The following is a 12,944-nucleotide window of genomic DNA, read 5'->3' as shown; positions in this document are numbered from 1 at the left end:
TCAAGTTGTGTGTTCTACAGATCAGTTACCTTTGTTGTGAGACATTAGTGTTGGATGCAGTATTAGGTTGGGAAGAAAGGGGGAATGAGGTGGAGGGTAGGGATGGTACGTGGGGTGGGGTGGCAAGACTTCTATTTTTTCTACTTAGTGAATGTGTGGGGTTTTATGTAAGCATCATTTGTGTGGGTTCTCTTTCTATTCACTTATTATATTTCATTGGGTGGTGATAGAGGCTTGGGGTGGCCTAGGGTGTGGTAGATTGTCTTTAGTTGGCAAGTGAATTTATTTCTTAAAATATTTTTCATAGATGTACCACTAAAGATGTATCACCTTTAAAGAGGCTTTCCCTGCTGTCTTTCACATTGGGCAGAAAGCTCTTCCAAGATGATGCCTGCTATGACTCATATGCTTCATCTAAACACAAAGGATATAATCAACTTCAGAGTAATTGTGTTTTCCTGTTTGCAAATTTAATTGACTCATCATCAGTTAGTGACCAAGATTTCTTTAACAGTGTGACAATCCTAACCGGATTGCAGATGGGGCTTTTGGACTAATAACAATGATATTTTGTGTATTAAATTCTGTATATTTTGATCCAGGTGTACGCTTGGGGCTGTGGTGCATGTCTAGGATGTGGGTCTTCAGAAGCTACAGCGCTCAGGCCTAAACTGATTGAAGAGCTGGCTGCAACACGGATAGTGGATATTTCAATTGGAGACAGCCACTGTTTGGCACTTTCTCATGGTAAACTAGAATGCTTATGTAATACTAAAGCTTATTGTGGCAAATACACATTGGTTTTCAAGTGTGTTCAAAACTGTTATTATTACTATTACTTGTTTTTTGTTTAGATAATGAAGTTTATGCTTGGGGTAACAATTCCATGGGACAGTGTGGCCAAGGGAACTCCACAGGTCCCATTACAAAACCAAAGAAAGTGAGTGGCTTAGATGGAGTAGCAATTCAGCAGATTTCAGCTGGAACATCCCATAGTCTTGCCTGGACAGCCCTCCCCAGAGACAGGTAAGTAATTATATAATGATAATAACCAAATCATTTAGCGTTTATGCATACCTAATGGAATGGCTCTTGGCTCCATCATGTGAGGGTGCCTTTGAAGCTCTTGGCTCCATCATGTGAGGGTGCCTTTGAAGCACACTTATATATTCTTGGCAAGAAGACCTTGTTCTGTTTTTAATGAGTCATTATTTATTTTGATTGATGTTTAATTTTTGATCCATGGTCATCTTTTATTTTATTTGCAGACAAGTTGTTGCCTGGCACAGACCTTACTGTGTGGATCTTGAAGAAAGTACTTTCTCCCACCTCCGTTCTTTCCTTGAGCAGTATTGTGACAAAATCAACAGTGAGATTCCTCCTCTTCCTTTCCCATCCTCAAGGTATTTGTTTACATGGCATATATGCTGTTCTCTTGATATTAATTAATTAATTTATTATTATTAAGGGCATATTCATGCATGGAAAGTCTTGGCTTGCATTTCCAGAATGAGAGTTCAAATTTGTGCAACAGTACTAGGGCTGGGCAATATATGTCTATATATCATCCAAAACTGGTTTGAAGTCCATATCATGATATTGGTTTCATAATTTTTGACCTGGCAATATATTGCAAATCAAGATGTGTGTTAGGGCTGGGCAATATATTGTTCAAAACTGGTTTGAAGTCAATATAGTTATATCAGTTTCATAATTTTTGACGTGACAATATATCACAGATTATATGTGTGTGTCCGTGTGTGTGTGTGTGCGCGCGCGCTATGCAAAAATCACAATGTGGGAAATACCATGAAGGCAGTCAGTGCTTCTCTTGATTCCTGCACCCCTGTTCACTGCCAGCCCAACTCTCCCCTGCCTTATGCAGGTCATCAAATCACAAGAGCAGACATCAGCGGGAAAAACTGTGAAGCTAGCCAATGCTTCTGCATAATGCCATCCTTACATAGCTTTAAAAAAGGGAGAACTTGACAGCTATGCATCCTTATTTCAGACATCATGATATACTGGTTACCTCTGGAAGCAGCTCTGCAGTTGAAACCTCCCATTTGGTGGGATTTGCCATCAAATGCATGCGGCCTGTGTGGACCCAGCAGGATCTTTCTTTCACTTGGAATATGGTGTTCGTTGCCAATGGCAATTGGAAGGGTTCTTTCTATTTTACTGTAGCTCTTTACGTCAGGCTTCATGGAAGGACCAGTGAGTCAGCCTATTTCTGGGAAAGAGGAAAAACTAACAACATTTGATCAGCTCTCTGTGCAAAGTCTTAGAAACTTCTTCACCTGTAAAGTGTCTCTCCTCTTAAAACTCATTTTCAGGGTATTGGCATTTCGATGTTTGTAGGGAAAACATTTAAACCCTCAATTCAAAAAAATTAATCTGAAAATACAATTGAAACTATATATACACATTTAATCAGAGGTTCTTTATGATAAACATTATTATCAAACTTAAGCATAATGCATAACAATATTTCACTGGGTACAGCAGTGGCTATACTGCTCTGTCACATCCCACTGCTGCCCAGCTGGTGTTAGGTTTGCTATGATAAAGAATTAAAATAACAATAAAGTAATATCCAATGCAAAATCATTCTTAAGCAAAGCAGTTGAAATCAGCAGCAGATAAAACCGGATAAAAAACAGCAGAAGAAAAGCCAGTCTCAGCAGAACAGCAGAAAAGCCACAAGCCAAAGGCACACGGAAACAAAAAGCCTTTGTTTCTCCTGAATGCTAAAAGCAAAGGGTCCTGGTGGGTTTTCATGGGGTGTGTTCCTCATTGTCTGTGCTGTTGCTGAGCTCTGAATGTTGTTTGGTTGTGACAGTTACACCAACTAAACCATTATAAAACTATTGTGATATGTGAAACCTTTTGTTCAGATGCTGGGCATGAGTACTGTAGAAGGGAAAATGTACCTAAGAGCAATAATTCGGGATCACAGGTAAGCCTGGGTTAATGGCAATCCCTTGTTTTTCAGGGAGCATCACAATTTCCTGAAGTTGTGTCTGAAGCTGCTCTCTAACCACCTTGCTCTTGCATTAGCTGGCGGAGTAGCTACAAGCATACTTGGAAGGCAGGCTGGCCCGCTTCGGAATCTGTTGTTTAGATTGATGGATTCTTCTGTTCCAGATGAAATACAGGAGGTAAATCTCCAAAGTGGACCACACTTGCTTGTGCTTTTTAGGTTGCGTGCCCTATTAATTCAAGTTGGGAAGGCAGTCTAAAAATCTGACACCTAGAAACTCAGATCAGTATTCTGCCACAAGTTCTTTAACTTACCTGACTGGTTTATCACAATCTGTAAAGCTGAAACCAAAGTGTGTGTGTCTACAGCTTTGTTCCCAAAGCAACACCACACTCAAAATCACCCTCAGACTAATACTTTGGGAATTCCCATAGTTTGTTAAAATACAAAAAAATACTTCCACATAACTGCTCCTGCACCCTGTTGTACACTGAATGCTTACTCTTGTGCAGGAGAGCTGTTTGACAGTGGAACAGTCTTGTTCAGGAGGTTGTGGGCTGTCCTCCATTGGAGGTCTTTAAGCAGAGGTTGGCTGGTCCTCTGTCATGGATGCTTTAGTTGAGATTCCTGCATTGTAGGGTTTGGACTAAATGATCCTTGGGGTCCCTTCCAACTCTGCAATTCTATGATTCTAGGACATAGCAAAGGAAGTAAATGTTGCACATCTTATAGCAGTTAATGGGCATCTAGTCTTTTCAGTTGATAACATTGAAACTAGTGTGTAGAGTGGTTGCAGAGCTATAATCTTTCAAAAATGCTTTCCAGGGTAAGTTGAAATAGTCTCAGCAACCTCTCATTCCACTTCTTAGGTTGTAATTGAAACTCTATCAGTTGGAGCCACAATGCTACTGCCTCCATTGAGAGAGAGGATGGAATTGCTGCATTCCCTTCTACCCCAAGGTCCTGACAGATGGGAGAGCCTGTCAAAGGGGCAGGTAAAAAGTCTCTTGGAATTAGTAATTGCTTGAACATGCTTCCATAGTAGCCACTACAGAGGATAACATGGTGTTATTTGGCTGAGGACAAAAATTCTATGGTGCTGTGTGGTGTGTAGATTGGGGATAGGTAAGCAAAAAAAATATCTTAATTTATTTCCAGAGTAAGATGTAATTATGTAGGTCAGAGGGACATTGGGTGACTTTGCTGGTCTGAATGACAAGGGTATCACACAACAGGGTGCTGGACTGAAGACTCTAGCAGGCTGGGAGAGGGGGTAGTCTTGGAACTGTGCTCCCATTCTGAAGCTGTTCTCTACACTGCTACTAGGAACAAGGTGGGGCTTATGAATAAAGAATTTTACTGGACAGGTTTGATACAAACATTGTCTAGTTGCAATACAGAGAAATGTATATTTGGTTTTTCTTAAACCATTATGAGATCCTACTCTGGGACAATTGCTTAAACCATAGTTTGGCAGTTGAGATGTAATTGCAACTACTGTATGGTTTGAATTATTTAGAAACAAAGAAGCTTGTGAAAGAAAGTACATTTATATTTATTCTTCAGGTGCATAGTTACTTTCCTATTTATAGAAATAATTTTGCTATTTTTAGTCAACTATAAGAACAAGTTACATTTACCAGTATTATGTCCCGATCATTCAAAACATTAGGTTAAGATTGTTAAATATGAGACACAAATTATATTACTTGCATACAGTGACAATATATAAATTAAGTGCTATCTGGTTGTCCATTATGTTCCAGTTTGCCCTTCAATCCTGAACAAGCTTCATGTTCATGAAAATAAAACATTTTCATGTTGATTTTCTAATTGGGTTTTTCTCTCTTAAGAATTATAAATGAAGAAAATCACCTATTTTTTATTTTTGCAGAGAATGCAATTGGATATTATTCTGACGAGTTTGCAGGACCATACTCATGTAGCCTCCTTGCTTGGCTATAGCTCACCATCTGATGCTCCAGATGTTTCCTCACTCTGTATTGCCTATGGGACTATTGCTGATCCAACATATGATGTCCAGAGTAATCATCCAGATACTCATCTGGCTGAAATTTTAATGAAGACCCTTCTGCGAAATTTAGGATTTTACACAGTAAGCTTAGAATTTGAATTTTATTTCTAAATACCAATTAAGTTGGAATTGTGTCATACAGTGGTTTCCAGTTGGTGCTCTGCAGACTCCCTGGGGTCTGTGGCACCATTCACATAACAAAAACTTCCATAGAGATGTCAAATTTTTCAAAAGTAGGAGATCGATGGCTTGACTTTTAAAAAATGGGGGGTCCACAGTACTTAACCAATTGGAAACTTTATTTAATACAACAAACTAGGACAGAGGTGAATTGGAAGGGGACTTGCCCATTCCCAAAACGCCCTCACTTTACAGCAACTTTCAGTGGGGACTATAAACTATGCAACCACCACCCATTCAGAGTGAGGGGTGCAAGTAATTGTCCTCACTCTGAATTGGCTTTTTGACATTATCATTTAGACATATCCAACTATATAGTGCTGCAGTATCATTGCACTGACTACATGATTCCTGATTGGCTAGGATCATGTTGCCAGCACAAAGATGACAGCATTCTTTAAAAATTGTGTTGAAGCACAAACCTGGTGTGAAAAGTTTTGTGTTCTTGAATACTCATTTTTATATGCAGAAGCTACCAGCTGCTTGTTCCTCTTTTTCTTTAGCCTGCTCCTTTTTAAAGTTGCATATTAGTTGGATTTCTTTAGACTCTTCTTCCTTCAGCTTATTTGGGGGCAAAACTGAAACTTTTAGTTATTACTGGAAACTACCAGTGGCTTCTATTAAAAAAAGCATAGAGTTGTATCTAATGCTAGTCCTAGACCCATTGAAGATAATAAATATGACTAACTTAGGTCCATGGGTCTTTCACTCTGACTGGGACTTAATTGAATACAACCCATAGTTTATAAGATTCTGAGTAAGAGGAGCCAGGTTGAAGTTGCCTTGGCATAAAACTAAGAAAGATGAGAATGATATGGAAACATGCATGATTATTCTTGTAACTGTCTAGGATCAAGCATTTGGGGAGCTGGAAAAGAACAGTGACAAATTTTTACTTGGAACATCATCATCAGAAAACAGCCAGCCTGCTCATCTACATGAGCTGTTGTGTTCCCTGCAGAAACAACTTCTGGCATATTGTCACATCAACAGTGTTAGTGAGGTTAGTGCTGTGACTTTTCATACGTGTTGATGAGTATACTTGCTCCATAATGGGTGGAACAAAAAGGACCAATAAGGCTCTGACTTTTAGAAATCTGACTCTGTGAACAGAAGTCCATCATTCCCTCCTATTTTCAGTGTTCAGGGGTAAGTGGTGGTGCTCATGCAGCCAAAACAGCACAATTCACATGCAAGAGAGAAGTATTAGCAAGTTCAGGGAAAACCCATGATTTGCAGTACAAAAAACCTTTTGTTGTTGTTGTTTTTTTAAAAAAAAACCCTAGGGAGAGAACCCTGCGAGAACTGAGCATACTCAATGGCAAGAGAATGGTGCTTGTCTTTTAGAGGGGAAAATGGAGAAATTGTGTGGGAGGCAAAGTAATGGAATGGAGTCTCCAGGAGTAGGGCCATAGCTAGTTGGCTTGAACCCTAAACTCCATGCTGCAACATATTGTTGCAGGTTTCCATTTGTAAAGCATATTTAGAATGTTTCTTTTGTTCCCAGAATTCAAGTAGTGTGTCGCTCCTGCACAAGCACCTTCAACTTCTACTGCCTCATGCTACAGATATTTATTCCCGCTCTGCTACTTTGCTGAAGGAGAGTCCTTGGAATGGCAGTGTTGGGGAAAAACTAAGAGGTGTGTGTGACTTATTAGATAATGCGTAATATAAGGAATGTGAACAGTAGAACTGAACAAGTTTGCTTTTGAAATGAGTCCTTTTGCTGCTCAGGTTTTTTGCTAGTTGTCTTTTCTTTTGCCAGATCTTGTACTGGTATATTTAGATGTCTTTGCAATCTGAGAATTAGGTATCAACTCTTAGAAGGAAATACAACAAAACAGCACATGTCTTTCAAGACCTCTTCCTCACCTTTCCACTCCTTTTTGGGAGTTCTCTAGGTGCCTTCTATCATAAAAGCAAGTTATACAGTTACCCTAAAGCCAGTAAAAATGCAACAGAAAAAAGCATCAGTGAATAAACCAGAATAGGTGGTGCACACCAAAAGGGCGGGGTGTGTGTGCAATGGTCAAGCCCAAAGATCTTTACAGGTTGACTTAAGACTATCCAGGAGGGGAAGAGGTGAATTTCTCTGGCAGGAAGTTTCACATTCTGGCACTGCTATTGAAAGGCCCTTGCCCTCATTCCCATCAACAGTGCCTCAGATTGTGGTGCAGTGGGGAACACAGAAGAGTCTTTTCTGCTGGCCACAGTGAATGGACAGGATATAGCCTGTCAATTCAGTATAAACTAAAATGGCTCCATCAACCTACCCTTGTTTGGGAACTACATTCAGTTTTGGAGACCCTCATTATCCCTTTGCCACAAAGCGGGGTGACAAATAACAATAAGAATCTCACAAAATTTTATATTGCAATACAGTTGTTAGTCTTTAAGATGCCACATCATTTGCTGCTGTTGAAAAATCCAACCATGGTTACCCTTTTGGAATTTATTAATGAAGTTATCATTTCCCCCTCCATTGCAGATGTAATTTATGTCTCTGCAGCCGGAAGCATGCTTTGCCAAATTGTCAATTCCTTGCTCTTACTGCCTGTATCAGTAGCCCGACCTTTATTGAGCTATCTGCTGGATCTGTTGCCACCTCTGGATCGCCTTAACAGACTGTTGCCAGCTGCTGTTCTCTTAGAAGATCAGGAGTTACAGTGGCCTCTTCATGGTAAGGCATTCAGTGCCTTCTGAAAGATAGGAATTGCAAAATGCAAATATGCTTTATGAATTTTGGGTAAAATGTGTTGTTCACCTGAACTTACCTTGGTTTATGTGCCCACATTTTTCTTTTGGTCAGCCCTCATCAGAAACAGCATCACCTCCTAGTTCTGGTGTACCAGTTACTTGTGAGTACAGAGAAAGGATAGCAGTTTCACAGTATGCTTTCACAGAGGTTCAGCTCTAGGACTTCTGTGATGCCTAAAAAGTAATCTGGAGGCCCAGTTGGCTAATTGCTGCTGCTATAACTACCACCTTTGTTAATGTAAGCACCAGCGCCTTGGGAATTAGCCTTGTTTTTCCCTAATCAGACCCCTGGAACATTTTGCTGTAGACATTTTAAGGGGTATTTTTTAACCACTTTGAACATTACTAAGGTAATTGCACTGAGTGTAAATCCCAAAGGGGGTCCTTCCTTGCTGAAGAATTTTCTCTGAAATGAATTCTTCAATTTAGGTCATGTGCCTTCAAATGTTTTTCATCCTGATCTTCATTCAGCTCAGTGGAGGTAACTGTATGTGAATGAATATATCCATAGGTTGGTTCCTGCCACTGAAATGGGTGAGGAATTTGTTTTGGGAGCTTGTGTAGACGTTGGAACTTGCATGCTCAGTACAGATCACAGGGTGGGTGGGTAGGCTTGCATTTTCTATCAAAACATCTTGGCTCAGAAAAAAAATGACTGTTAATATTTCAGCTATTAATATTTCTAGGTGGACCTGAACTGGTTGATCCAGCTGGGGTGCCCTTACCACAGCCTGCACAGTCATGGGTGTGGTTAGTTGACCTTGAGAGAACTGTGGCTCTGCTTATTGGACGCTGTCTTGGTGGAATGCTTCAAGGATCACCTGTGTCACCAGAAGAACAAGATACTGCTTATTGGTTGAAAACACCACTGTTTAGTGACGGAGTTGAAATGGACATTCCCCAGTTAGGTAATCTCTTCAACTGCTTTATTGATGTGTGAATAAGTGGGCACACATGTGGATGCAGCATTGCGATTTGTTGGAATAATTATCTTGCATCTGAGAATCTCACAAGAGGACCAGGGAATTCCTGGCTTTAAAACCCCAAAAGGCAGGGCTTTAGGGAGAGTTCCACACGAGAGGGATGGCTCAGTGGGTGAGAAAGTGATTGGCTTGCAAAATTTTGAAATTTGGGTGTGCTTTTCTCTTTTCCTTTCTCAGTCTAGACTGAGCAAGTGGGAAGATGTCATTCCCATATTGGGTGTAGTGCAGTCACTTTGCTAGCAGCAGAGAGAGCAATTTGCTTTTGTGCCCAAAAGGACAATGACTTTCTTCTAAATGGGGTGGAGTTTGTCTTAACTTAAAGATGTCATTCCTTGCTGAATTTAGGCTTAAAATTTCCTCTTAGAACACCAGCACAGTGCCACTTGGTGGACTTTCTTCAAATTCCTCCTCCAAACCCACTTTTTTCAGGAGATTTTGGTATTGTCTCTTTCCCCACCATGTTCTACTGTAACTGTGTTGAAGGATATGTGACTGCAATATAAATGCCTGTTCTTTCTCCTGTTTAACTCTATCTCCATCCCTTCCTTTCCTCTATGTTGAATTCTGGATTGTAAGATTCTCAGGACACGGACCTGTTTTCTTGTGCTCTCTAAAGTGGCAAGCACATTGATGGTGCTGTATAAATGGTTAAGACCAGATTATTTTAGGGACTATACGCAAGCCTGCCCCAGTCTTGAAATTGTCATTGGTGATGCTTCTCCCTGCCCTGTCATTAATGACATTCCAGTTGATGAGAACCAGAGACAGAACTTTCTCAGTTATGGCCCCATATTTGTGGGAGATTTGCCAGACCCCCTCCTTACTTCAAAAGAAAAAAAGTGTGTATTCATTTTAAGGAAGATTTATCAATTGCTTTGTTCAATTGCACTGTGCTAGCTTACTGCTGTTTTTATTTTGTTGTTTGAATTGAATTTTTTTACTGCTTTTTAAACTGCATTTATACTTTCTTGGTAGTATTGTTTGCTGCTGTACAAATACTTTTTGCATTGAAAAGACATCATTTGCCAATCCAGTGCTCTCCAGATGTTTTGGGCTACAGCTCCCATCAGCCCCAGCCAGCACAGCCATGCTCCTGTCAGCCCAGCACAATATGGCCATGCTTGCTGGAGTCCAGAAGATCAGGAGGGCACCAGGTAGGCAAAGGCTGATCTACACTAATAGCATTCTTTGAGTGCTGTTCATTGTGTAGCCAGAACACCATCCACACACAAGAGGAGATATCAGTAGCCGTGGGGAAAGTATAAAAAAGGCTTCAGAGAAAAGTGAGGGGAACCCTCAGAATGACCTCCATGCTCGCTGGCCATGGAATGCTTGGTGCATTTGGGTTGGTGGGAGATGTATATGTATGGGGGGTGGGATGGCAGTAGAATGGAAAACAACATGACTGGCTTGTTGGAACCCTTTTGATTCAGGCCCCGCTTGCAAGTACCTAAATGGATAAGTAATGACGTGACTTTTCTTTTTTTTTTAAATTAATTTTTATTGATTTTGCATAATAAAATTTTACATAATAGCAAAGACCATACACATACATAACATATTTTTCACATTCTCCTACCCCCCTCCCATAGCTCTCTCCTCCCACAAGAGAACCCCCCGAGAGGAAGGCAATCAAATGTGGTTCATTTTATAGTTGGGTCTCTATCCACCTCCCCCCTTCCCCCCCGAACCTCCCTCTGCCACCAAGAGGTCCCAGGATGGCAAGGATAGGAACAGGCGAATATCCACCCAGCTGTTGTCTAACTTTAACATTCAAAAACGATAAGAAAAAAGAGGAAAAAAATGACAAAAAAAAAAAAACAGGAAAAAAAAAAACCCACAGCGTATCTAATTTCCTAAACATTATCTATTTGGCTTCCCCAGACCCCCCCCCCTTTGTTGATTTTCATTTGCCAGCTCCATCTTTACAGTTTTCACTATTTACCAACCATTCTAATCTCATTTAATTTAAAATTGTCCATTAGCCAACTAATCAAATTATCAATAATTTTTTTATTTGTTTACTTATATATCTCTTTCCATTCCCCTCCTTCTCCCCACACCCTAGAACTCTCCCTGCCACTGAGAGCCTCCAGGGTACAGAAGATAGGAAGAGATGGCTCTTTTTCCAGCTGGTTCTCCCCCTCCCCCCCTCCCCCCCACTCCGGGAGTCCCCCTCTGCCACCAGGGAACCCCTGAACGGAGACGACCACGGGAGGAGGATTAGAGAACCCCGCTATCCCATTATTCATTCTTCCCAGCTATACTACTAATCTTCTTTCCAATCTAAAAAGAAAAACACACACACATCTCTATTCTACTTTCCCTCCCTTGCCTGAAATTTTTCTGCAAGAACTTTCATACTTTTATAAAATCTATATATCATTTTCTTATTCCATTTTAAATCTTATCTTCTAATTTTAGCCTCTTCCCCCCCTGTTCACGGCACCTCCCTTCTCGGATCAGCAAATTCCATAGTCCATAAACCAGTTTCAAACCGTTTTAGCCAGCCTTTAAACAAGAAACCTTTTTCCATTTACCCCACTCCCTTTCTGCGAAATTTTACATGTCCAAATTTTCCATTCCCTCGCTGTTGCCCCTTTATTGTTTGTATCATCCACTCAATGTAGGTAATCCTCTCCCACGGTCTTTGTTCCCTATGGGTATTCTGAAGTCCAGACATAATTTCTGCTCCCCCTTCCATGGGAGCGTCATTCCCCTGATTCACGTGCTCAAAAACTTTTTCCTCTTTCTTCTCATTACAGACTTCCTCTTGATCCAAAAACTGACATGTTTCTCGCTTTCCTTCTGTTTCTTGTTTATTCTCTTGTTCCAACGTTTTTTGTCCCTTGTCCCCTTGAAGAAGTCGATTTGTTTCCTCTAATTGAGCAATCTGTTTGTGTGTTCCGATAGTAAGTTCCCATAAGAATTTCAGAGTCTTTTCTTTAAATCCAACTGTGTAATCGTATGTTGACATTTTTGCACTCCTCTCAAGGACACAGTGCAATCCCAGAGCACAGGAAGTGTTAATATTTTTCATTCGATCGCCATTTTTCCAAACTGGTTACAATGTATTCAGAAATTAAAATCCATTACTTGTTTCTAAATTGTAATCCAAGGGAGTTTTCGTAAGCAACTTTTACAGCTCAGTTTATCAACATTGTTTCAAAACTCCCTATTACACAAATCATGCTGAGTCCGTCAGGACCGCCGATTCCAGCGGTAGTAAGAGACTCTTCTCTCTTATTAAATCTCATACTCTCCCCTCTACCTTGTCACCAAGGGGGATTTCAGCACAGTTCTTGCAGATGCATAGATATAACAAATCCACAAATGACTTGGCAATGGGTATTTTCTTAACTGTTTCCACTTTCAATCAATATGGGGGAGATCGGCTTCCGTTTTTTAAATCTCCTCCCGTTCCAAATTTAAGTCCCAAAAAGAATTTTTTTGCCTTCTTACTCACGGTAATCTATTTTTTGAGTCCTTTTTCTTTGGAAGTATTCAGCGCTCTCCGCCTCCGGAACGGAGCTTCTCTTTGCGAAGACAACAATGGTGCTCAAAATGGCCCCGCGACTACAACCCTCCTCGCTCTGGAGCTCTTATCAGAGCCTACCAGAGAGTTGGGGAGTCCGAATTGGGGCTCCGCTGAGGCTTTTCGTCCCTATAACGCTCGATATAGGGCTCTATGGGGTGCAGCGGCGCCCCCGCTGCTTCCCCCCCCCTCGCAAAGACGGGCTGCCTCGGAGATCGAGGCAGACCCCACCGGACGGCGCTGGCGCTAAACCGGAAGCCCAGTAATGACGTGACTTTTCATCTCATTTTAGACAAGTCCATGAGTTCCTTGTTAGAGGTAGCTCTTTCTGGAAATGAAGAACAAAAGCCGTTTGATTACAAGCTTTGCCCAGAAATCTCTGTCTTTGTGGATTTGGCTTTGGGGTGTGCAAAGGAGCCTGCTCGTAGTCTCTGGGTCAGCATGCAGGACTATGCAGTGAGTAAAGGTAAG

At 41.0% G+C, this 12,944-nt stretch overlaps 1 protein-coding gene across 14 annotated transcripts in view; it reads left to right on the top strand.

Moving 5' to 3' along the window:
* Nucleotides 1-12,944, top strand: part of HERC1 (HECT and RLD domain containing E3 ubiquitin protein ligase family member 1) — a 112,163-nt gene that overhangs the window by 24,047 nt on the left and 75,172 nt on the right. For all 14 annotated transcript variants that reach the window (XM_035130896.3, XM_088656664.1, XM_035130891.3 and 11 more), the window contains exons 9-19: nucleotides 603-747; nucleotides 855-1,026; nucleotides 1,269-1,403; nucleotides 2,996-3,161; nucleotides 3,853-3,978; nucleotides 4,878-5,099; nucleotides 6,049-6,201; nucleotides 6,706-6,838; nucleotides 7,687-7,878; nucleotides 8,642-8,863; nucleotides 12,766-12,939. In XM_035130896.3, coding sequence (XP_034986787.1) covers nucleotides 603-747; nucleotides 855-1,026; nucleotides 1,269-1,403; nucleotides 2,996-3,161; nucleotides 3,853-3,978; nucleotides 4,878-5,099; nucleotides 6,049-6,201; nucleotides 6,706-6,838; nucleotides 7,687-7,878; nucleotides 8,642-8,863; nucleotides 12,766-12,939 — 1,840 coding nt within the window. The remainder of the gene's footprint in view (nucleotides 1-602; nucleotides 748-854; nucleotides 1,027-1,268; nucleotides 1,404-2,995; nucleotides 3,162-3,852; nucleotides 3,979-4,877; nucleotides 5,100-6,048; nucleotides 6,202-6,705; nucleotides 6,839-7,686; nucleotides 7,879-8,641; nucleotides 8,864-12,765; nucleotides 12,940-12,944) is intronic.

This window comes from Zootoca vivipara, chromosome 13, assembly GCF_965207765.1.
Source record: "Zootoca vivipara chromosome 13, rZooViv2.hap1.1, whole genome shotgun sequence".
NCBI lineage: Eukaryota > Metazoa > Chordata > Lepidosauria > Squamata > Lacertidae > Zootoca > Zootoca vivipara.
Note: the sequence above shows the minus strand (reverse complement) of the source record. Positions and strands in the feature narration are given on the sequence as shown.